Genomic DNA, 23,322 nt, shown 5'->3' on the forward strand with positions numbered 1-23,322 from the left:
TCCCTTCCCAGACCCCGTGCACAGAAGATGTGCTGCTGGGTACTGAAGTGGCAAGTTTGGCATCTAAACATGCTCCAGAAGCATGGAAGGCTGTAAAAATTTCTGCTAGAGGGAGAAGATGGGGAAAGAAAAGTCTGTATATTGCAGGAATGTCTCGGGCTACAGAAACTAACCCTGTCGTACTCCTGGGGATTTCAAAGTAGTATTTTTAGCCTGCATGCACAAGACTGAATTTGTGTTGAAGCCAGTGCTTTCTGTTTTATGATACCCTGTATATGAACTGGATCCAGCTGGCCACCAACAAAAACCAGAATAAATGCTGTATTGGTTTTACTCAGAAATTAAAATCAGAACTCCTCATTTATTACAGAAGAAATACACAAATTCCTATCTTTGTATGATATTTAAATACAGGGAGGGAAAAACAAGGAACCCAAGTTCATGACAGTCGTGCTGAATTTATGCAGAATAAGATTTACATAAAATTTATGTCTGTTTTATTCGATTTCCATAAAATTGTCCTTATCAGACGATTAGCTGTATATCCCATCGTCTGTTACTTACTTAAATATCATGGCAATTTTGCTAACAGGTTCAGCATTAGCACTTGTTTTCTAATTAGGAAAAAGCTTCTTTTGAGTTGAAGAACCGGTGGTTACACTGGCTAGCTCTGGAGTTCAGCGCAAGGCTTTCTGTGTTTAGACACAAATGCAAACTATCGTAACCAGTGGTGATCTGCTAACGAAGGTCTGTGTGCACAGATTCCGTCACGGACAGCTCTTGTCAGTGATGCATCTGAACGTTTTTGTCTTTGCAGGTAAAAAAAGCCAAGATGCAGGAATCCAGAGAACAAAGCTTGAGGTACGTAATTTCAATTTTTATTTTAGTGTGGAACATTTACTAATATTTTTTATCATGATAAGCTTCCATTTTAGAAGCTTGTGTATTGTTTTGTTTTTCACAGAGAAAGGGCAAATAGAAGTCATTTTTGTATTTGAAATAATTTTGAGATTAAGTTCCCAATAAAAAAAACTAACTGGCCCTTTGGTGTTAAGCTTTTATAAAAGTGACCACAAAGAGTCTTAATTGTATCACCAAGCGTCCTGTTTTTCACAGAATCTGATGAGATTGTCATGTACTGCATATACCATGCATTTATTCTGGTGAGACTCAGAATATTTTAGTAATATCTGTGCTATGATTCTCAGCAAAACTATGTGGATAACGCTTTTGAGAATTTAAACATTCTAAAACTGATAGTCTCTTCTGTCTGAAGCTGTTGTGTTGTACTATTTTTAGCCTCAGTAGATGCTTTCTGATGTATCTTATATTTAGGAATTAATGACTATTATTATCTAGTGCAAAAAGCTATATTAGGATGTATTCTGTTCCTGTGAGTAGTAGCGAATACTGCCAAGAAAGATTTCTTTTTGGAGCCTCAGACATCCCAATATGAGTGAGGAGGAAACACTGTGTGCCATTTGTGCCGGAGTGGATGTGGTATATTGAAGCCCTGAATGAGGACATTGGTATATACTTTTTGTAAAAATCACAGGGAATACTTTAACAGGAAATAGTCAGCAAACAGTGTATGCAATTCGTTGTATGTCTAACAGTCAGAAATTTGAGCTAATCACTGCAAGCTCCCTTTCCAGCCGGTATAAGGTGAGATAAACCATGTCCTAGGAGGATTTTTTCTCTGTTGGCTGCGGAAGAGCTGAGGGCAGCACGGGCAGGCCTGAAGGTGCCAGAGTGAATGGTGTTGATTCTCCCTCAGTGTGTTACCCTGCTTCAGTGCCATCACAGCTTTCCTACAGGTGCCAGTAGCCTCAAGATTTGAGTGTAAACATCCTTGTTTAGTATTTAAAAATGGGGAATGGCGGGATAAAATTGCATTTCTAACCTGCTTAAATATTCTGTTTAAGTATTCTGGCTCTATTTTGATAAACCCTATATGATTTTAAGTTTGACATATGGAATAGATTAAAATAATTTGTTAGACCTGTTTCTGCTCAGCAAAATGATTTTCAGCCTATGTCAATACTCTGGCTGGTTTGTTGTAGCTGGATAGTGGGAGTGGGGAAGGGAAGAGCTGTACCCGGTGAGGGATTTCTCTCTTGGGAGCATGAAGCACCCCTAAGAGTCTTAACACTTAGGTGGGTACAGCATGCTCTGCTGGTCAGGCTGGTCTGTGGATGCTCTCGGTAGTACAAGGCAGTTGTGCTGCAAGTGAGAATTTTTCTCCCAGTCTGTGAGAGTTGAAAAGTTGTAACTTACAGAGAATAAGAGCACCTGGGATGGATGTGTTCCAAGAGCCACAGCTGCATGTGTTGAGAGCAGAAACATGGGCTGGTATAGTATGGTCAGAAACTTTTATCTATTAGATTTTCCACAGGAAATGATCATGATGAGCAGCTCTCAACCTGCTTGCAAACGGCATGCCATGTAACAGCTGCAGACTATCTGTGCCACAGAATCGCAGTGTTTTTTTCCGCCAAGAAAAACAGCACACAAATACCCCGAGTCCAAGTAGAAAAATGTTATTTTCTTGAAAAATTCACACTGTTATGGAAAGTCTGTTCATCTACTAGTATTGGGAAAGGTATCCGAGGGTTTTTGTTACAAAGGTTTTCAGGGGCAAAAAGCCAGATGATGCGTTTTGCTTAAGGTTCACTCCCTCTCACAAAAGGAAGGAAACTCGTTTGTCTTATAACCAAATCCATGGCACGCAGTAGCCAGCTCGCCCCTTGCTGTGTCCCAGGAAAGCTGCACCCCCTGGCCCAGGGGATTATCTCCAGCCCATCCTGGAGCAAGGAGCTGGGCAAAAGGGACCTGTCAGAGCCCAAAGGAGCAGACCAGGGGAGGATGGAGCTACCAGGGTGCTGCTGCTCGGTATCACACACTCCTCAGCTTCCCTTCCCCCACAGCCTGCAGGAGCCCAGTAAATGCTGCCGTAGTGCGTGGTACGTTGTGGCCCTGCGGTCACAGACTCCCATACCCATGGGAGGTTGTTTCACTGCTGGGTTTGTCCCTGAAGACCAGTGTTGAAGCATCCTTGAACTGGGTGTCACTTCTGTGCTTAAGGAATGTTCACAGGTCATTGGATTATTTGGCATTTATCACACACTTTCAGTTATACGTCCGTTTGCTTTGTCTCTATGTAGGGTAGGAAGTACAGGTAATTTCATCATGAAACTGCTTTTTCCTTTTACGCTTGCCTTGTTGGCTTTAGTTTTATTGTTTCTAGTTCTGCAACACAGCTTTTTCATGAAATTTGGAGGCATCTGTGGTGTTGTGCTGTTCTGAGGCTGCAGTTTCACAAGGTGAAGGAGCCAGTACAACTGCTTATTGCTGCTGAGGGGAAGTTCTGCTTGTAGCTCAAGTGTGCACCAAGCATGGTGCTCACTGCATCCCTCCGTGAGCTGGGCCTAGTTAGTGTCCCAGCAAAATAACTCTACAGTTTTTGTGCTGGATGAACAGATTAAACTCCCATGGAGAGCCATAGGGTGCCTGAGCTGACACGGGATCAGGGGGCTGTGCCCCGGTGGCAGGGAAGAAGCCGCAGCTCCGAGCTGCAAGGTCTGTCCGTGGAGCTGCTGCCTTATCTTCAGAGAGCAGCTGGGGGGTGGATGTGCTGGCCGGGATGCGGTGGGTTGGCCCTGGCGGGGGGCCAGGTGCCCACCGAAGCTGCTCTGTCACTGCCCTCCTCAGCTGGGCGGAGGAGAGAAAATGCCACCAAAAAGGCTCCTGGGTGGAGATAAGGACGAGGAGATCACTCAGCAGTTACCGTCACGGGCAAAACACACTCAGCTTGGGGCAATGAGTTTAGTTTGTTACCAATCAAGTCAGAGTAGGGCAATGAGGAATAAACCCAAATCTTAAAAAACACCTTACGCACAACCCCCCTGCGGATTTCTCTCCCTCCCCGAGCGGCACAGGGCGATGGGGCTGCGGTCAGTCCCTCACACGCTGTCCCTGCTGCTGCTCCTCACACCCTGCCCTGCCCCAGCGGGGGTCCCCCCCGGGCTGCGGGGGGATCTGCTCCCCGGGGGCTCCCCGGGCTGGGGGCACAGCCTGCCTCGCCGGGGGCTTCATCACGGCTCCGGGGAACCCCTGCTCCGGCGCCTGGAGCCCCCCCTGCGCTGCCCTGGGTGCCTGCAGGGCTGCTGCTCTCACATGGCCTCGCTGCTCTCTCCCGCTGGTGCAGGTTTGTTCATTTGTTGCCCCCCCCCCCCCCCCCCCCGCTGTCCCAGAGGTGCTGCCACCGTCGCTGGTGGGCTCGGCCATCGGTGGGCCTGGCTGGGAGCCGGCTGCGTGGGCTCCGTGGGGCACGGGGGAGCTCATGGCAGCTTCGCTCCGCGGCCGCCCCGGCAGCGGCCCAGTCACCAAAACCTCGCCACGCCAACCGGGGACAGTTTGATGTGTGGTTAGAGCTGCAGGTCTCCCTCTTGGGATCTCTTGTGTGAAATACCAAGGAGTGCACAGCTCGTTCCTGTTAAGAGTCAGTTTGCCTTGGTTAGGAAGGTTGAACCCAGGGGTTATGATGCCCAAGGATGTTAATTTAAGAGTTCATAGTGCTAATGATTGGCCTTTGTTTGTCCTAGCAGTCATGTGAGCAACACAGAAGTCAGCGATCAGAAACCTGAATCTTCAAGCCTTGGTTCAAACCTTCCCATGTCCAGTGAGAGTAAGTATCTTCTGTATCTTCTGGAGTTGTTCTGCTCCCACTGTCCTTCCTCTTTTCTTCCACTGGTCTTGTTACTTTGCTTCATCAAGCACAAGTTTTGTCTCCTTGTAATCCTTAGCCTGTCCTCACTATCAGTTGTAAAGTGAAAGTTTGCTGTGGTGTTTACAAAGTGTTAATGCCTGATGGTAAGCAAATATCTCCTAACAAATATTTTTGTGTCACTGCCTGCCAACTTGCTGCTGGGTACTGCTTTGTCTTACCCACCTTATACGTGATTTTTCTTGAGGGTTGAGTTGAGCAATAATAATGCTTATTGTAAGAGATGTTATTTTTATAAATCATTATCTCTACATAGCTGGTTGGGTCTTTTGTAATAATATGCCATACACTTAGTGTTAGACTCTAAACTCTTATTGAATGTCTGCAGAAATTCCTTATGAAAAAAACTGAGAGGAAACTGAGGCAGATTCCATAAAGAGATGACATAGTAAGTGAGAGGTGGAATGCATCCTTTCTTCTGGAAAAAGAGGACTGGAGGTTATTACAAAAGTAGGATTCCTGTGTAAAATACCTTTGATTGCCCATACTTACTTATAAGTGTAAATCATCTCAACTTGTTTGAAAATATGCTAACTGATTGCAGCTACTATGTTAATCAGTTGTTTGTTGCAGGAGTTACCAAAAGTTTTAGCCTGCAAAATCTGCTGCCTAACTGGATAAGCCATTTACAAATTCCAGAAGGTGCATGCAGTAATATTGTGAGGGTTGTTTGGGGTTTTTTTACACCTTTACCTAATTCTCGGTATTCTCTGTATGCTGATTAAAAAATAAGAATTCTAGAAATACCATTACTACATTTCTATTCAGCTGAATACTGACATTCTTTAAAAAAAAACAAACACAAAAGGAGGATGTTTTTGCAGGACAAATGTGAGAATATCTGACAAGCGTTGAATGAAAGCCTGTAGGTCCAAAAGTTCCCAGTTTGTTTCCTGTTGTATCTTTGTGGTACATGGGTTTCACACCATGAGTAAAGGCAAACGCTGAGGCCCAGAGGGAGGTGATTCGTGGAGCATTCAGAAGGTTGAGCATGTGGCTGATTGCTTATATTTCTCAGCAGCTTACGCTCAGTTTACACTAAAATGAGATTATTTAAGTATCAGAATGCAAATGTTAAGAGTTAAGGTTGCCTGTGCAAACTAACCTGCTCCCCTTAGTGGATGCGGCTGATAAGAGAGTTAACTACATGATGATACTGAGCAATAGTATTGTAGGGGACTGTTCCAGATAAGGAAAGCTTGACTTGCTGGAGCACATCACTGGCACCTGGAGCAAATCCCAAGGCAAAGTATGCTGTTATCCATGACCATTTTTTTTTTTTTTTTGAAAATGACAATTTCTTTTTGAAGACAGTCAGTTGAGTCACTCCAGAAGGGAGGGGAAAAGTGCAGTCCCCTGTAATGCTAGTGGTGGAGGAGCCAGGGCCCTGGACCCATGCAGGAGATGCACTGCTAGCCTGGATGGATCCCCTCCTAGGCAGGGCTGGAACCTGGGTGCTTTGCCTGCTTCCGAACTGGCTTCAGATGGATAAACTGGATCCACAGCAGCCCAGCTATGTCTGCTATAAATCTGGGTATGGTGCTTGTAGATTCAAACCAGTAAACCCATTTACTATGCCGATTTAGAGTCACAAAAGTCATCTAACCTGGAGATCACTGCAGCATGCTGCACTACGGTGGTGGCATGTGCCAGAGGGGCTGCACAGTGCCGCATTCAGTGCCAGGTTTCCTGCACATCCTTGCTTTCCTTGTTTGATGGACAGGTGAGTATCAGGCCAGCTCATCTGAATCCAGGGGTTTTTTTAATGGCTTTTGGGTTAAGACCTGGCAACTCAAGCCCCCTTCTCTACTCCAACCGAGAATGTTGTAGCTGAGAGCTGTCTAATACGGGGTATACTAGAGCCATAGGCGGTGCTAAGTGCAAAGATTTTGAACATTTCCTCCTTGAATTTGCAGCATGAGTGACTCTGTCTTACCACTTTCAGAGTGCAATTGCTATGGATTTATTCAAGCAGAAAAATGTAAACATCCCATTAGATGTAACTGCTGAATTTCTTTAGCGGCCATCTGAATTTGAACTGTGAGCCTTGTGCACTGCAGCTTAGCCTGTTATTGCTCAACGCGTGGGATTGAGTTTGTTGAGCTGGGAGCTGCTCCTTGGTGAACGATGGATTGCTTGAGCCATGCTCTGAGTAGAGTATGTAGAAAAGGGATGTGGAAGAGGAGAGCTTGGCAAAACAAACATCTGCTTTTGGGTCTGCTCCAGGACACAGAAGAGAATTGTTAAGCTTGGTACAGATGAAGACCCTTTGGCCCATGCAAGGTTTTGGCCAGGACTGAAATCCAAGTTTTATCGTGACAGTTGCAAAAGGTGGTGGTACCAACTGGTAAAGAGAAAGAGCACTGTTACAAAAGGGAGAAAGAGTATTGGCTGAATCTTGGCAGCTCACAGCAGGTGGACAAAAAACATCTCTGTGTGCTGGTTTAACAGCGCATTTTTGGAGAATTTGCCTTGAAACAGATATTGAAGGCACTAAAAAACCTTTGTAAATCCTGTGTTGTGATTAAAATGTACTTTGCATGCTGATGTTTAATTGTCATTATTTGCTGGGTTTTGAAATCACCCATGTAATTATACAAACTTTTTTTTCCAGTTATGACATGCACTGATTATATCCCAAGGTCATCAAATGATTATACCTCACAAATGTATTCTGCAAAGTAAGTCAAACAATTGTAACTGAATTCTGTAATTCTTACTTCTTTCTGAAGTAATCTTTTTGCATCTATATGAATTTCTGTAATGCTGTAAATCACATTTTTGTATCTGCTGGCAACAGACACTCATTGCTGCGGACACTGAAAGTCATAGGAGGCACCCTTTGGCTTCAGCGGCTGTTTTATGCTCAGAAGGATAAATGAGCCCCTTAAGTAATGAACAACACAATAGTCTTGTTGAATAATGCCCATACTATTTGAGGAATAAACAAACTGGACATAAATTAATATAAGGGGAAGATAGGATTTTCTCGTCATTCACCATGGCTGAGGATCTTAATAGTTCTTCCCATTGCAGCACAGTAGGCCTTCATCCCCCGTGACTGCTTTTGTATTGTCTGTCTGTGTGTCCCAGCAGTGCTGACACGTACTGCTATATTGCATCAGCTTTAGGATTTGGTGTGGCGAGGCATGGGAAGTGAAACTAATTGCTTGTGCCTGTTGGAACAGGGAGTTGGTTGTACCCCTCCCAGTTGCCCTCCCAGTTCTGGGATAAGCACTGGTGCTGTGGCATCACAGAGGAGTTTTCCCTGGTGTCACTGCAAGAAACGGGCAATGTGTATAAAACCAAGAGCCTGAGGTATTGGGAAACACCCACAGTTTATTACACTGAGGGCACATGTCAGTGTGTGTTGTTTCTTCTTTCTAAAGCATTTTTTTAATGTGTCTTCTGGTTTAGAGACTGAAAGATGCATAGTGTAAACGTTTTTTTTTTACTCTTGTTCTTTCTTTTATCAAGGCCATATGCACATATTCTTTCTGTACCTGTATCGGAAACAATGAGCCCTTACCCTGGTCAGACTCAGTACCAAGCACTACAGCAGTCTCAGCCCTACACCATCTACCCCCAGACCACCCAAACTTACGGACTACCTCCTTTCGGTAAGAAGTAACTTTTCAAAGATTTCTCAGGGCCTGCTGTTATTGTTTTATGTTGTCATTAAAAAGCCAATGTTAAGCTTAACCAGGTGTGTTGGAGGGAAGAATTTGTAGGAGAGCACGTGCCCAACTTAAATTCCAGATCAGTACTGATTTCTATATGGGACTTTATATTATAATACATTATTTCTTAGAAAGCTGTTTTCCTGGCCATCAATTTGGATGCCTCCCCGTGAAGCTTGCCAGATGGTTCTTAGTTTGCGATCATAATTCTGTCTGATTATGGTATAGCTGTGTTTGTGCAGTTTTCCTTTGTCGGTGAAATCACACAAGACCCTGTACATGTCTGCTGAAGGTATTTTTCCTTTCCTTTTTGCTGCCCAGGATTAAATGTTTTTTGTTATTTCATCTTTCAGCAAATGTAGATTTCATGCTACAATGTCTCCCAAGTTTACTAGGCAAGTAAGTTTGCTGAAGTTGCACAAATACTTGAGCCCTCTGTTAGCCACGCCAGTTTTTGCAGGTGCTTGAAGGGTCCAAGTCCTGTTGTAGCTGAGCAGCTAAAGCTGGATGAGGGGGTTGGAGACATTCACCCTGTGCTCCCTTTGTAGTGCCTGGAGGGAGAGACACCCCTCCGGGGTGTTGGTCTGGTTTAGAAGATAACGTCCATCTTTCTCCATGACATGTGAAGGGAGTTTAGGATGAGGAGTGCAGACAGAAGAAAAGCTAACTTCTGTGTGGGTTAGCTGGTGGAAAACGCTGCCTGGTCTTTTGATTTACGCTGCATATTAAAGTGTCAGGCACTGGGGGGCAAAAAATGTGATTGACTATCCCCCCGCATGTATGAAATTTTATAACTGATTATTAAAATTTAACATTTTAACTTCTCTTTCATTTTTAATGTTGTCCAGCTTGGTTTCATATGTAAATATCATATAATGTTGCCAGCTCTCAAAAATGTGTGGTGGCAGAGGCTGTTTTGTCCCTTAGCACCTGGCTCTGATGCAAGGGGAGAGCATCACCCTTCCACACGGGTACCTGGGAGAGACCCCGTGTGCTGCCAGCGAGTGTGAGACCACCACGCGGGGTCTGTCACAGGGGCTTGTGGTCACACGGCGTAGCTAAATGATAGAGCCTTGTGCGGGTTTATCTGTACTGCTAAAATATTACTGTTTTGAAGTGTAAAAGGATGATTTTTTCCTTAGCTGAAGAACTAGATGTCTTTGAATAAAACCAGCAACATTTGTGGGTTTTGATAGCTGCTGACACAGCAAGGACTTTTATAGAAATTACAAAACAATTGATTTGTTGTGCCATTTGAAAGATGGTGTAGAAAAGATAAGACAACTGAGCTCCGTTTTATTACACATAAGTTACATTACTAGTACCGTTTAAAATAATACGGCACAAATTGTTACCTTTCTGAGAAAGGTCAATATGTAGAACAAATTTACATTTCTTTCTTTCTTTCTTTCTTTCTTTTTTTTTGTGTAACACCTGGGATTCATGAAAAGGAGTTTCCTTGTGGATGAGGGATCCTTAGGAAAAAAATGATAGCTTTTCAGTAACTTGGATGTAAGGGTTTGAGCAAACAGTATCTCCCAGATCTCATTTCCCCTGTGTTAATGCTGAGGTACATTGTTCTGACCGCTCAGTTGAGCACCACGAAGTGGGAGCTGTGCAGGGTGTAAGTTTTGGGCTGTTTTAGTATTTGCTGTTGCTGCGTTTCTAGCTCAGCCCCTGCCAGTAAGGCTCGACTGCCGTTTCAGAGAATTTTAAAAACATCCAAACTTCCCCACCACCTGGGCTTCTAGGCGAGGACCTACTTGGCTCTGTGTTAGATATCCTGGTGAGGCAAAGGTCGGGCTGTTGTTTTTGCTGAGCTCCCTTCATTCCTCCAGGAGAGGTTTTCCCTGGAAGGTTGGACCAGTGCAGACAAGTCTGATGCTGTGTCCACACTCAGGTCTTCAGCTGCCAGGGCAGTTTGTCTGCTGTCTTTCTGAACACTCTGTCCCTTGGCTTTTTGTCTGGCTGTAGTGGTGGTGGTTGTCACAGTAGTCTGTTACCTACAACCTGTGCCTGACGCCATGTTATGGTTGCTGGAACATAGTTCTCTTCCCTGGGTGCCTGCACTTTGCTTTCAGTACCTTCTTGCACTGGTTTTTGCTGTATCTGAACAGTGGCCGGTGGTTTCCTTTACTTCATTTTTTTAGTGTTTATTGGTAGTTTGTTGTGGATGGTGCACTGAGACTGCCTTGTTCGTAGGTATTTTACTGTGTCATGTGCTTGGTGTTTTTTTAAAGGCAGATATCTCTAAATACGTGCAGTGCTTCCTTGAAGTGTTAGGCCAAGATTTTTAAAAAGGAGTTTTAGACTTCTAAAATTTTTTTGGGGGAGGGAGGATGTAGGGGTTTGTGTTAGTATTTTGTGTGTGTGATGTTTTCTTGGTTAGTGGTGGTGGCTGTGTTTTGGGGGGAGTGTTTGGGTTTTTTTAATCCAGAGGTTCTGGAATTTGGGGGTGCCTAGCTGCTTCAGTGTAGTACTCTGAATTTAACAGTAGGAATTCTTCTGAAGACCTAGCAAAGAGGTCAGCATTTTCTGTTAACTTCATAGGAACTTTTCTCTGTTAAATATCTTCTGAAATGTGTTCACCTACTGAAATGTCTTGATACAGATTTTGAGGTCTGTTATTAAATACCTGAAGTTTTAGTCTGAATTTAAGTGTTTGGAAGGTGTTAAAAGTCATATTTCTAGTAATGGAAATCATACTGGAGTGGTACCTGCTTGATCATACTGAGATGATGTGGCGTGGTGGACAGGTGGAGGGTAGAGGGCTGAACATGCAAGTGCAGAGGAAATTCTACAAATTGTTTCTGCTCACAAAAATCTCCATTAAGCAGGTAAGGATGTGCCCAGCTTGCTCAGATGTTTTACCAGCATCAAAGGGCCTGTTCCAGAGGTTTTGTGACCTTCTATTGCTTACTTGGTTTTATGCCGAAAGAAGGCATCGTGGATTATGTAAACTGGAACAAAGAGATGTATTTTTAATAGGAAATTCAAGCAAGCTGAGGAACACAAGCATAGTTTTAAGATCACTCAGGTCAGGATGCTGTTTTCAGAGAAGAGATGACCTATGCTCTTGCCAATTTGCCACCTCTCCTTGTGCTGTAATACTTTTTTGATGGTACTTAGTTCTGCTTGGGACATACTTGTGGTCTGGAGAGATTTTATTAGAGAAGCAGTAGAGTAGTGACATACAAGCTGCATACGTGTGGCTGTAAGTTGGCTTTAGAAACACTGTGAATGTGATGGTTTGCAGTAACTCAAGAAAAACCTACAAGTTATGGGCTGTCCTGTGTGGGGCCTTTCCACCTGCGTAGACATGTCCTGTGACTTTCTTCTGGCCCAGCTGCAGTGCTGATGTTGGACACGGGGGGTTCTTGTTCCCCCTCACCCAGCTTCCTCTCTGTCATCCTTGAGGCTGTGCTAGCTTATAAATGTCGTGCAGAATGAGAGGGAAGGACAAGGCCCAGAGTGTGCCTTCCTGTATGGAAAATAGAACGTGTCTGTACTGAGAGGTGACAAAGAAACAGTCATGGAAAGCAGGGGCTGAAAGATGCCTTAACATGTGACCTGAGTCAGCTCCCGCACTGACGTGTGTGCCAGACCTGGGGTTACACTCCTTAAGTGATAATTATCCTACAGCATTCAGAGTTGGTTTGTGCATCATTGTCAGGGTTGTCAGGCACTTCTGTGTGCTCTGTGACCATCTCACTATGTTGCTGTCTGCTCCTTGTCCATCTATCTTGTGCTGTAAGGAACTGTCGGTTACTCTGCCCTCTAGAAAAGTACTCACCTATTTGAAGATTGTGGCACACCCTTTCCAGACTAAACAAATATAGCTACTCCCATTCTCCTTAGAGGATCTGTTTCCAATAAATTTTGTTCTGGAGTTCCTACAATATATCTACAGTCTTTCTTAAATCAGTCTTTCCCTTTTGTTTGCCGGTTATCACAGTTCTAGAGGCTTGGAACAGGAATGAAGTCGCAACTTGAGAGTCAAAGAATCAAAACCCTGGTGTGGCTGTACAGATAGGTGAATGACTTGACTCACAGGTGACAGTTTGAGATCAGATACGTAAATATATCAAAGAGACATTGCATAATTTAATTCTGACGGAGCTACAACATGGAGCAAGCTCTTGGAGTTGCTGCTCCTGTCCAGCTCTATAGTCTCCTGTGTCTTCTGGGTAAGAGACCTGGAGCTCAGAGCCTGTGGCTCGTCCTGCTGGGGTGGGCGAAAGGCTGCAGGTGGCTCGCACAGATTTAGTGCTCCTTTTTGTGGGGGGTTAAGGAGGAGGGTGGACTTTCTACTGCCCCTGAACTTTGTGTCTAGCTCCAAACATCCTTTCTCCCTCTGCTTTGCACACCTCCTGCTTGTTTTTAAGTAGATCCTCTCAACTGATTCCTGCTTTCTAACCAGGGCCAGGGAGAAATGCGTTTGACTTTGGCTGTAGGTCTGGAAATACTTAAACAAAAGCCTGTAGAGCCCTGAAGAATCGGGCCTGAGCCGAGCTACTTCAGTAGGATGCTGTGCGCTAGCCTAGACCTTAACACGGCACCTGAGCTGAAACCATGCTGCCCCTGTGTGCCTTGTACAGATGAATTACAGTCACTTGGCTGTCTCTGTGCGCTGCCCAGTGTTGTTAGAAATGCCTTCCAGAATGACAGAAAATCTAAAGAAACATTTAGATTTCTTTTTTCCACTTTTTTTTTTTTTTTTTGGTAGCTCCATATTCGCAGTTGTAAGTCTTTGAAAATTACTGACTTGCAGCTTGTTTTAAGACAGTCAACCCAAAGCCCACTGAAGTAGTGGAAGCATTGACCTTGACCTTAATAGATATCAACTTCAGCCTCACTATGTAATAATTGAGGTTATTTGCAGTGCTGTGCAACTCAGCCCAAACATCAAAGGGATTAGCAGTTCCTTTGTACCGACGTGGCAGTGAATCTTACTGTGACACTAGCAGATTTTTAGTTGAAAGCTTTGGAAATTGGTCTTGTTGGTGCTTTTAATTTTCTCTTTTTCAGCCAGTTTTGTCAGCAGCTCTAATCCATGCACAGCCTGACAGCACTTACTATTGCAGAAATTAAAATTTTCCATGTCTGATTTGTTACTTGCTTTTGTGCCAAGCAAAGATCTTAATCTGAGGTAGCAGCATGGTGTTTGGTCCCAGCATATTTGTTTGTAACTGGTCCAATTTATCCAATTCAGGTGCACTGTGGCCAGGTATGAAACCTGAAAGTGGTTTAATTCAGACTCCATCTACAAGTCAGCACAGTGTTCTTACCTGCACTACAGGGTTAACCACAAGCCAGCCCAGCCCAGCACATTATTCTTATTCCATTGAAGGTAACTTGGCATGGTTTTTATCTGCATCTCTCTCCACCTAATTGAGTCCAGATACCACAGGTAGAGAGGCTTGCACGTTTGTTCTTGGTTTGTGCATGCTTCTTTATGCTTTGCCTCTTCTCTCTTTGTGCGTGTGTTTGTGTTTGGTTTTGTATTTGCTACGTACCTCTGTATGCACCAGGCTGGCTTGGTGGTGCCACGCTGATGGACTTAACAGGGTGAAGAGCAAACGGGAAGGGAAGAGGAGACTAAATGTTGTGTTCTTGCATGCCTTTACTGGGAATGCTCTTGCAGCTCAAGCTCTTTGTTGGTGGTCTTTATCTTGATATCAGGAAATACACTGTCTGACACTGGAGTTTTTTAAACATATTTTTTTAATTACTTCTGAAGGTAGATGGCTCTTCTATATCACACACCCCAGGTTGGTAGATCTGCTAGAAAGTGAATTTCTCGGTGTAAACTAGCCTGCAAATATCACAACTGCTGGAAGTGCCACATCTAAGAAGCCAGGTGCTGAATTTCACCAGATTCCAAAGCAATTTTTAGGAGTAAATGTGCCAGTTAGCTGAATAATGGAATATTGATCCATAGGCAAATATTTGCAAATTGATATATATATATATATATATAGGCAGGATTTTTGCCATTTATGTTCGGGTAATAAATTGTGAAAAATTGTCTCTTTCTCTGTAGGTTTTAAAAAACATTTCAGGAATTCTTAACCTATTTCTTGTGTCATATTTTCATAGAATAATTCAGGGATTTTGGGAGATCTTTAGTTCAACCTCCTGCTCAAAGAAGAGTTAACACAATTCAGAACCAGGTTGCTTAGGGCTTTATCCAGTTGGGTCTCAAAAATCTCCAAGGATGGAGATTTTGCCAGTTCCAGAGCCTGACTGTCATCATGGTGAAACCTTTTTTCTTTTGTCGGCTCGGAGCATCCCCTCTTCCCCGAGAGAGCAAAGCAGCCAAGTGAAACATAAAATGCATTAATTGCAATTTCTTCCCATCACATAAAGGAGGTTGAAACATCTTTCAAAAAGACTGAAGCCAAGCCGAATGGGATGAATAAGGCAGGGGAGGTAGGGATGTAAGATCTGAGGATGAGGTCTGGAAGTGGGGGAGAAAGAGAGAAGAGAAAAAGAGTCATGGCAACTTCAAAGCCGTACTTGTTTGCTGATCTTTTAAACCCGAGACCATGAAGTGGTCCCCTCTGGCACATCCATGCCAAACATTTTTGTGTGGTTTTGGCCCATTCACAGGTGAAAGGAACTGACCCACAGTGCAGGAAGAAATGGTTAATCTGTGTAGTGGGAGCCGTTTGTAAAAATCTGATGTATAACTTTGACTAGATAAAGGATAATTAAAAAAATGTTGGAAGGAGACCAGAGTTAAGATAAACAATGAAGTTCACGTGAGGGCATCTGTGTTCTTACCAGAATCCCAGCACTTGGAATCTTTTTTCTATGATTTCTTACCTTCTGTTATCTATCTCAGTGGAGAAGCAGCCTCTTCAGAGCACTGCAGGTGAGAATCACTTTCTGTTTGCTCTCCATGATAATCTTGAGAGAGGTGATAGAATAATCTGTTTTATAGACAGTTTATCTCCTCCAGCTTCACGGCAGGTTTGTTCTGTGTTAGTGAGGATCTTTTCTGGAGAGCTGCTCTTCAGAGTGCCCTAGGAAGTGACGTTTTCTTCAGGTAATAACAGCCTTGATTGTTTCCGTAACATGTATTGTTGGAAGAAGTTTTAGTTGGAAAACTAGCCCCGGCCCCTGTTCTCCAGCAGTTGCTTATGAGGACTATCTGTCACGGGTACCTTATTCTCACAGTTGTGCTTCTAGTAGCTGTGTAGCTACAGTAGGTACTTGAATATCTTCACTACCATTGTTGCTGTTCAGTACAGCCTTTTTTCCCTTTTCTGTGTTCTCCCCCCAAATTCACTCCTATCTGTTTTTGAACACGGCTGCTCTGATCTATGAGGGGCTTCCCAGGGGCTAATTACTGACCTTGGTTTCTGCTTCCGCAGAGATGTCATCCTTCACATTTCTCACCTCTTGTAAATACTGTGTATTTCTGCACCTCTTTGAAGATACATTTCTTTCAGGTTTCATCTTTTTTGAGGCATATTTTGGATCCATTCCTCTTTCCAGGAGCTTTCACCAGGTAGTATCTGTGCTACATTGATGAAGAGTTCATGGTGGGGTCTGTTGCCCTGGGGTAGAAAGACTGAAGCCTTCAGAAGCTTGACTTTTTCAGTCTTGGGATGAATTCTGCGTGGGTGTTATTTGCAGAAAGTGAGGGCTTTTCTCAGAGTGATGGTGAAGCAGGCGATACTGTGGGTTTCTCCAGGTCTTTTCATAAGCATCGAAAAGTGCTTTTTGGTTTTATTTGTGTGCAGAGACAGAAGGTTTAGCAAAAATAGTATTTCTTGCTGGCACCTGGTTTAGTACATCCTGATTTTGTTCATGCCAATTTCATTATTTGTTTTCACTAATCTTTGAGGGTCCCAAAACCTGGTGTGGAGTAATGCTTAATGGAGTAGCCCTGGGGCTGTAAAACCACAAAATCTGCTAAATGTCTGGTGTTCCCAGACAGTGCTCTAGCAGCCTCTTCTGTGTTTTGGAGGAACTGAATGCAGTGACATGGAGGCTATTAAACATCTTAAAAATCACACTAACAACCACATGTCTCTTAAGAATTTGTCCTACAAGCTGTTGACAAATTATTTCAGAAAGTCTCATCCAAGAAACGGTTGTAGTCTCACAGGGATCTGGGGAGATATGTTCGCTTTCTCCATTAGGAAGCACCCTTCTTATACTATTTGAAATATTTTTACTGTTTCCTTAATTTTTTTAATCTAGTTAGACTAAATATGCTAAGTCCAACGCAGAGAGAATTTTTTAATCAGAGCTATTTAAACACATTTATTTCCTAACACATTTTACTGATGTGTTCTGATTAATTTTCAACTACTACTTGATTGAACATCAGAATATGATTGTTGTCTTCTCAAAACTCTTAGTAAAGATGTGAAGCCATTGTAATTATACTCCAGTTGCTTAGCAGGCATGGAGGGAAAAGGTTTCTGAAACATTTTGATAGTACTGTTTTTAAAGATACGCTAGCTCTCCTTCCCTGTAATCCCAGATGAAACGTAATTGGTTTGAAAATATGCTCCAGCTCTTTTTTTGGCTGTTACAAGCAGACTGGTACTGGAAGCACAAATGTTTGCACATAAGCCTAGTAAGTACTTTTCTCACAACCTGGATTTGTCTTGTCTTTTGTGATTTTTTAGAAGCATTTAATGCAGTAATTCTTAATTTTACAGCATCAACTACCAATGCCAGTCCAGTCTCTACATCCTCAACTGTTGTCAATATTTCCACATCAGCAGTAGCCAGCATCTCACAGGTAAAACTTCCTTGCTATATTTATGTGCAGCATCTCCTTCACCTTTGTTTAACATGTTACTCAAAACTAACAAAGGCAGGGCAAATATTTGCATTGCTTCAAATGGAGCACAATGGGTACTAGAGTTATAGGGCTTGGTATGGAACTCCAGGTCAGCAAAATTACTCTTTCTGTCTCTTTAACCATAAAGCTTTTCCCTTTGGCCTTTGCAACAAACTCACTTCGTATGTTCAAAGCAGTTTCCTTGTCTGCTGATTGTGTGGAAGGTGGATCTTAAACAGGGTACTGAGATCTCTGCAAGAGAGACAGTGGAGAAGAAAACTATTTTGAGAACCAAACCTACAGGGAGGATTATAGGTGGATGTTATTTCAATGCCTTTGTTCTCCCTCAGCAAGGAAAGGAAAATAGGTTGAACACAAAACAAACTAAAACCCCACAACACTACAGTAGGAGATGCATTCTGATGGTGCTAGAATAGAACAAAGGAAAAAATCCCTGCAGCTAGCATAGAGCCCTTCCTCCTGACTGCGACCTGCTGCAGGTAATACATAGCACTGTCAGTGTTAACTGCCATTCTGAGTATTTAGATATGCAAAGGAGCCCTTCAATGTCACAACTCTGCAGAAAGAGAATATAGGAAGTGTGGAAAATGCAATGGATGCACAAAAATTCTTGTATGCTTGTGCTGTTGGTTTTTAAGTTTCTTTCATTAACATAAAATTGCTTGGAGCTGTAAGGGGGAAAAAAAAAGATTTTTCTTTCGGTAGTGCAGACCAGGGTGCCTGGTTCACAAGTCCACTGCTCTTTGAGGGAACCAAGGAGTGCACTGTGTGCTAGAAGAGTGTGACATGACATTTGGGATGGCTGCTTTCTTTACTATCTGTAGCAGAAATTAAAATCCTCAAGCACAGCTTCAGGTGCTCAGTGATCTCCTAAATGAGTAAATAGTCTTCATAAATGGATACCTTTCATCACAGCATGCAAAATAGTTGCTTGCTGAAGTCAGGACATGAGTAAAGGCAGTTTATCTGTAGCTCTTGTGGCTGGCATTGCACCCTCAGCCAGTGCCAAGATGACTTTCTGTTGCTGTCAGTACATCTGCTCTCAGAAAATAAAACACAAGACAAAACCACAAATTCCAGAGCACAGGGTGGCTTTGGCATCCACTTGATACTCCCCTGTTGCTGTCACATTATTCATAATGAATTATTTTTTGAAGAAACTGGAGACAGAGTGGCAGCCCCGTGATTGCTGGCCTCCAGTCTGCAGAACCTGCCCGTGTGCGGGACTGTTGGGAGGTCAGATCCCAGCCCTTTTGGAAGGTGTCTTACACAGACAGAAGGAAACAGCATAAAGTCAGACTGTGCTTGTGCTGGGATTTCTCTTTGACAGGCATATTCTAGCATAAAAGTCATCTTAATATAGAATCACAGAACACTTTAGGTTGGAAAAGGCCTTTGAGATCAAGTCCAGCCGTTGCCCCAGCACTGCCGAGCCCACCACTGACCCATGTCCCCAAGCACCGCATCTACGTGGCTTTTCAGCACCCCCGGGGACGGTGACCCCCCCCCAGCTCCCTGGGCAGCCTGTGCCAGTGCCTGGCCGCCCCTCGGTGAAGAAATGTTTCCCAACACCCGATCTGACCCCCCCGGCACAGCCTGAGCCCGTTTCCCCTTGTCCTGTCGCTTGTCGGCCGGGAGGAGACCGACCCCCCCTGCCTACACCCTCCTGTCCGGGAGCTGTAGGGAGCGATCAGGGCCCCCCGAGCCCCCTCCTCGCCAGGCCGACCGCCCCAGCCCCCTGCCCGGCTCTGGACACGCTCCAGCCCCTCTGCGTCCCTCTGCCCGTGAGGGGCCCAAACCCTAGCGTCCTTTCCCATCTTTGAGAGACAGGTGAACCCCATCTGTCACCAGCAGGCCTGGTGCTGTATAAATGCTGCTGACCCATGATCAGAAATCACGAAATGTAGCCTTTGACACCAGGCCTTGATTCAGGTATTGATCTGTATGATCTGTCGATGACATGCTCCATCGTTCCCTGTAACTGGCAGGACAGAAGAAAACGCCGCTTGTGCTCCTGATCCCACGACCAGTCATGTAATATTGTGTCCTGAAGTGCCCTGTCATAACAAATCCTTTCCTCTAACAGGAATATCCTACATACACAATCCTGGGCCAAAGTCAGTACCAGACGTGTTACCCGAGTTCTGGCTTTGGAGTCGTAACGCCGTCGGACAGCAGCACGGAGAGTTCTGCGTTAGCAACAACTACGTATCCAACCGAAAAACCAAATGCCATGGTGCCTACGCGGACGGTGCAGAGGCATTCCTCCGGTAACGACTGGATCTTGAACGGGGGGGCTGCAAAATACCTTCGATAAACACTACAGTGTGCAGACATGGGGAAAACTTTTTTCTAGAAGGTGATTTCAGCACCTTTGCATGTGGGCCTGGACGGGACGTTTGCCTTCCACCGTCAGGCTGGTCTCGCTGGTGTGCGGAGTATTATGGTGGGCAGCCAGACTGACCTGCTGGAAGTCTTATACTGCTGCCATTCAGTAGACACCTACCACGTTCTTTGAATGCCCTAGGGAGAGGGGGTTCCAGGGGTGACTTGAAGAGTTGCCAACAGCAGCTCCTTGGGGACTGTAGATTCTGTCATGCTGGGGCTGGGTGTTCACCTGGGCTATCCAGTCTCAATAGCTCCTGCTAGCTCTTTCCCTCCCGCAGCTAGATATTCAGATTACCTGATAGCCACGACATAGCTGCCGGTCCCAGTTATGGGAACCCTCCGGACACTACTCAGGCGTTTTCAAGAGCTGTAGTTCAGCCATCACCTCTCGATGAGTTGGTCCTCGATGTGCCCAGGAGTACATCCTGTCCTTTCTTCTGCATCTTCATGTAAACCATTTTTTGAAATGACAGCTCTTCTGCTGTGCTTTGCATGTGAGTAGATCTGCTTCTGGATAGCAGTAAATTACCTGGCACTTGTTGAGGGAGAAGATTTTTGCTGGTAAGAGAAGAAATGTAGAAAGTGGATTGAAAAGGCTTAATTGACTGTTCTAGAGAAGTCACAACTTTAGCTGGCCTTTTCCACTAATGCCATGTAATGTACCATTTGCAGTGGTGTTGACTAAAATTTCCTTACCAAAAATACAGTTTTCTATACTTAACAAGGACAAGAGCAAAGACGTAGTGTTTCTTCCAGTGTCTTACACAAGAAGTTATGAAATTCTTATCGCATTGTTGAACAGTTTTAAATCAAAATCTGCTGCCTGTTGTAACTTGGTAGACTGGAAGAAAAAAAAATATAGATTGTCTTCATTTTTGTTGGTGCCCTGGGTCTATCCAGGATGGAGTTAACTTTCTTCATAGCAAGTCTGCTGGTGCTGTTTTGGATTCATGGCTAAGGCAGTGTTGATAACACAGGAGCGTTTTGGCTGCTGCTGAAGGATGCTTGTACAGTGTCGAGGCTTTCTCCCCTCCACACCCCCTGCAGCCAGCTTGTGTTCTTGTCCAAGAACCTTGGAAGGTGACACAGTTGGGACAGCTGACCTGAGCTGACTAATGGGATTTCCCATACCATATACTGTCATGTTTAGCAGTAAAAACTGAAGCAAGTGTTTAGCTTCCAGGGTTGCTCTTGCTTGGACGTTGGCTGGGCATCGGCCTGCTTGTGGGAGGTGGCGAGTGATTGCCTTGCAGCACGTTGCCTTCTCCATCTTCCCCATGTCCAGCAGTAGTACCTGGGCTCTGCCAGCTCCTCAGACTTGTTCCAGAAGCCTGAAAGCAGGGATGGGTGGCTGCCAGCGAGCAAAGCATACAAATCAAGAGTCCTTAACTCGGTGAAGTTCCAGACCTCTCTCACCTTTACCTTATGGATGCTGCAGACGGGGATGACAAACACCGCACTGTGATGCTGTAAATCAAGAAGCATGGTGCTTCAAGCACTTTCCCTCTTTCAGGAAGCAGTTGCCCTCTAGCTGATGTGAGCAACAGCAGATTTACCCATGAGAATTTGTTCTCATTTGATGTTGAAAACCTAAGGAATTGACCTTTTATTTCAAGGCATGGGCCAGGGAGTGGCCCAGTTGTTAATGTTTTCAGTGCTTTTTTCTTAGCTCAAGAATTCTCCAAGTTCACCATTTTGCATTAATTTTCATAGGTATTGTAATGTGTTGTCTTCAAGAGCCAGACTGGATTCAGGCTCTTTCAAGTCTTCTGTGCCCTCAGCCTTACCACTACAGTTCTGATCCTATTTCTGAACTGGTCAGGCAGACATCTGGGATGTTAACTCTTCTGCCTGAACTGTTAATAAAGGGTTCAGACAGTATCTCCCATCATGGTCATAATATTCTGCACATCAAAACACTGATTTTTTTATTTTATGGTGGTGCTTTCCTTTTTCCCTGGGAAAGGGTGTTCTTACCAGTAGCAGAACAGGCTCTATAATACATCCCCATCAGCCATGGCCACAGTGCTTGGCCAAGTCTCTGTCTCGAGGGCCCAGATCATCCCTGTTGTTCTTTACTAATTCTTGGATAGGCCCATGGACCTGTAGTCTAGGTGAGTCTGCTTCACAGCTAGCACACTGCGGATTTGCGTGCGATTAGCACACTGCAGATAACTGTGCGCTGGCTGCGGTTTAACCGTGTAAGGCTTTACAGTGGCACAGGGGTGAGTAGCCTATGCAGAGGTAGAAACACCATGTGTTGTGTAGTGTTGCTTGACACAAAATACATTTGACTAGTTGTTGTGGTTTAACCCCCGCCAGCAACTAAGCTCCACACAGCTCCCCCGCTCCCCCGCCGTGTCAGGATGAGGGAGGAGTAAAAGCGAGGAAGCTCGTGGGTTGAGATAAAGACAGTTTAATAAGTAAAGTAAGAGCCACGCACACAAGCAAAGCAAAACAAGGAATTAATTCACTGCTTCCCCTGGGCAGGTGTTCAGCCATCCCCGGGAAAGCAGGGCTCTGTCACGCCTAACAGTTACTTAGGAAAACAAACACCGTCACTGCAAGCATCCCCCACCTTCCTCCTTCTTCCCCCAGTTTGTACACTGGGCATGGCGTTCTGTGGTCTGGCACATCCCTCTGGGCAGTTGGGGCTGGCTGTCCCAGCTGTGCCCCCTCCCGGCTCCTTGTGCCCCCCCAGCCCTCCCGCCGGCAGGGCCTCAGAAACCCAGAAGTCCATGGCTTAGTATAAACATCTCTTGGCAACAACCAAAACCTTCAGTGTGTTATCAGGGTGATTCTCACACCACATCCAGAGCACACACCGAACCAGCTGCTGAGAAGAAAATTAACTCTCTCCCAGCCGGAAGCAGGACACTAGTCCAGGAAATCTGGGAGGGAGAAATGCTTTCCTTTGTACACTCATTCCAGACTGAGGGTTTCTGGTACTCTCTCAAGAAGTATTAATTGAGTAGTAAAGCAGTTCCAGGGTAGTGAGACATCTGAGGGGTTTCAGACCTTAGGATAGAAGGTTCTTTGGCTTTGTACTGCAGGCAGGATGCAGTTAAGTAGCTCAGTCCTGGTGGACTGAATTGAGGAGACAGCTGTTTTGAAATGATGGGACAAAGAAATCATGTTTTATGTTCTAATAAGGGTTCAACTACTACTGCATCAATAAAGCAAGATAACATCTTACCTTCTGCAAAGGAGGTTTGTGGCCAGACGCTGTAAGCTTTATGTTGGTGTTTGTTTTGAGACATGAGGGGGTGATTTCTTTCTTTTAGGAGATGCATCCACAAGTCCTTCGTTATCACGAGCAACAGCAAGTAAAGAGTTAGATGAGCAGGCAAGAAAAAACATCCCTGGGAAGAACAGGGGGAAGAGGAAAGCAGATACCTCCTCCTCACAGGACAGTGAGCTAGAGGTAAGTAGCCATCTTGTTTTCTACAGGTAGCGCTGCAGAGCAGCGGTGGTGGTAAAAGTCCTCCTCTCTTTCTTTCACTCGATCCCCTTCCATTTCCATGGAGATAATCGAATGGTTTTGGTTGAAAGGGACCTTTGAAGGCCATCTAGTCCAACACCCCCCTGCAGTGAGCAGGGACATCTTCAACTACATCAGGTTGTGCAGAGCCCCGTCCAGC

At 44.6% G+C, this 23,322-nt stretch overlaps 1 protein-coding gene across 7 annotated transcripts in view; it reads left to right on the plus strand.

Moving 5' to 3' along the window:
• EYA3 (EYA transcriptional coactivator and phosphatase 3) overlaps positions 1 to 23,322 on the plus strand; it is a 59,658-nt gene that overhangs the window by 24,642 nt on the left and 11,694 nt on the right. For 3 of the 7 annotated variants that reach the window (XM_080380709.1, XM_080380710.1, XM_080380708.1), the window contains exons 3-10: positions 818 to 861; positions 4,608 to 4,687; positions 7,401 to 7,467; positions 8,264 to 8,406; positions 13,679 to 13,816; positions 17,148 to 17,230; positions 19,380 to 19,563; positions 22,966 to 23,105. In XM_080380709.1, the coding sequence (XP_080236835.1) occupies positions 818 to 861; positions 4,608 to 4,687; positions 7,401 to 7,467; positions 8,264 to 8,406; positions 13,679 to 13,816; positions 17,148 to 17,230; positions 19,380 to 19,563; positions 22,966 to 23,105 (879 nt within the window). Of the gene's footprint in view, positions 1 to 817; positions 862 to 4,072; positions 4,208 to 4,607; positions 4,688 to 7,400; positions 7,468 to 8,263; positions 8,407 to 13,678; positions 13,817 to 17,147; positions 17,231 to 19,379; positions 19,564 to 22,965; positions 23,106 to 23,322 lie in introns of those variants that run through there. The other 4 variants (XM_080380713.1, XM_080380711.1, XM_080380712.1 and 1 more) reach the window with 3 other exon arrangements.

Source organism: Falco punctatus, assembly GCF_963210335.1.
Source record: "Falco punctatus genome assembly, chromosome: 3".
NCBI lineage: Eukaryota > Metazoa > Chordata > Aves > Falconiformes > Falconidae > Falco > Falco punctatus.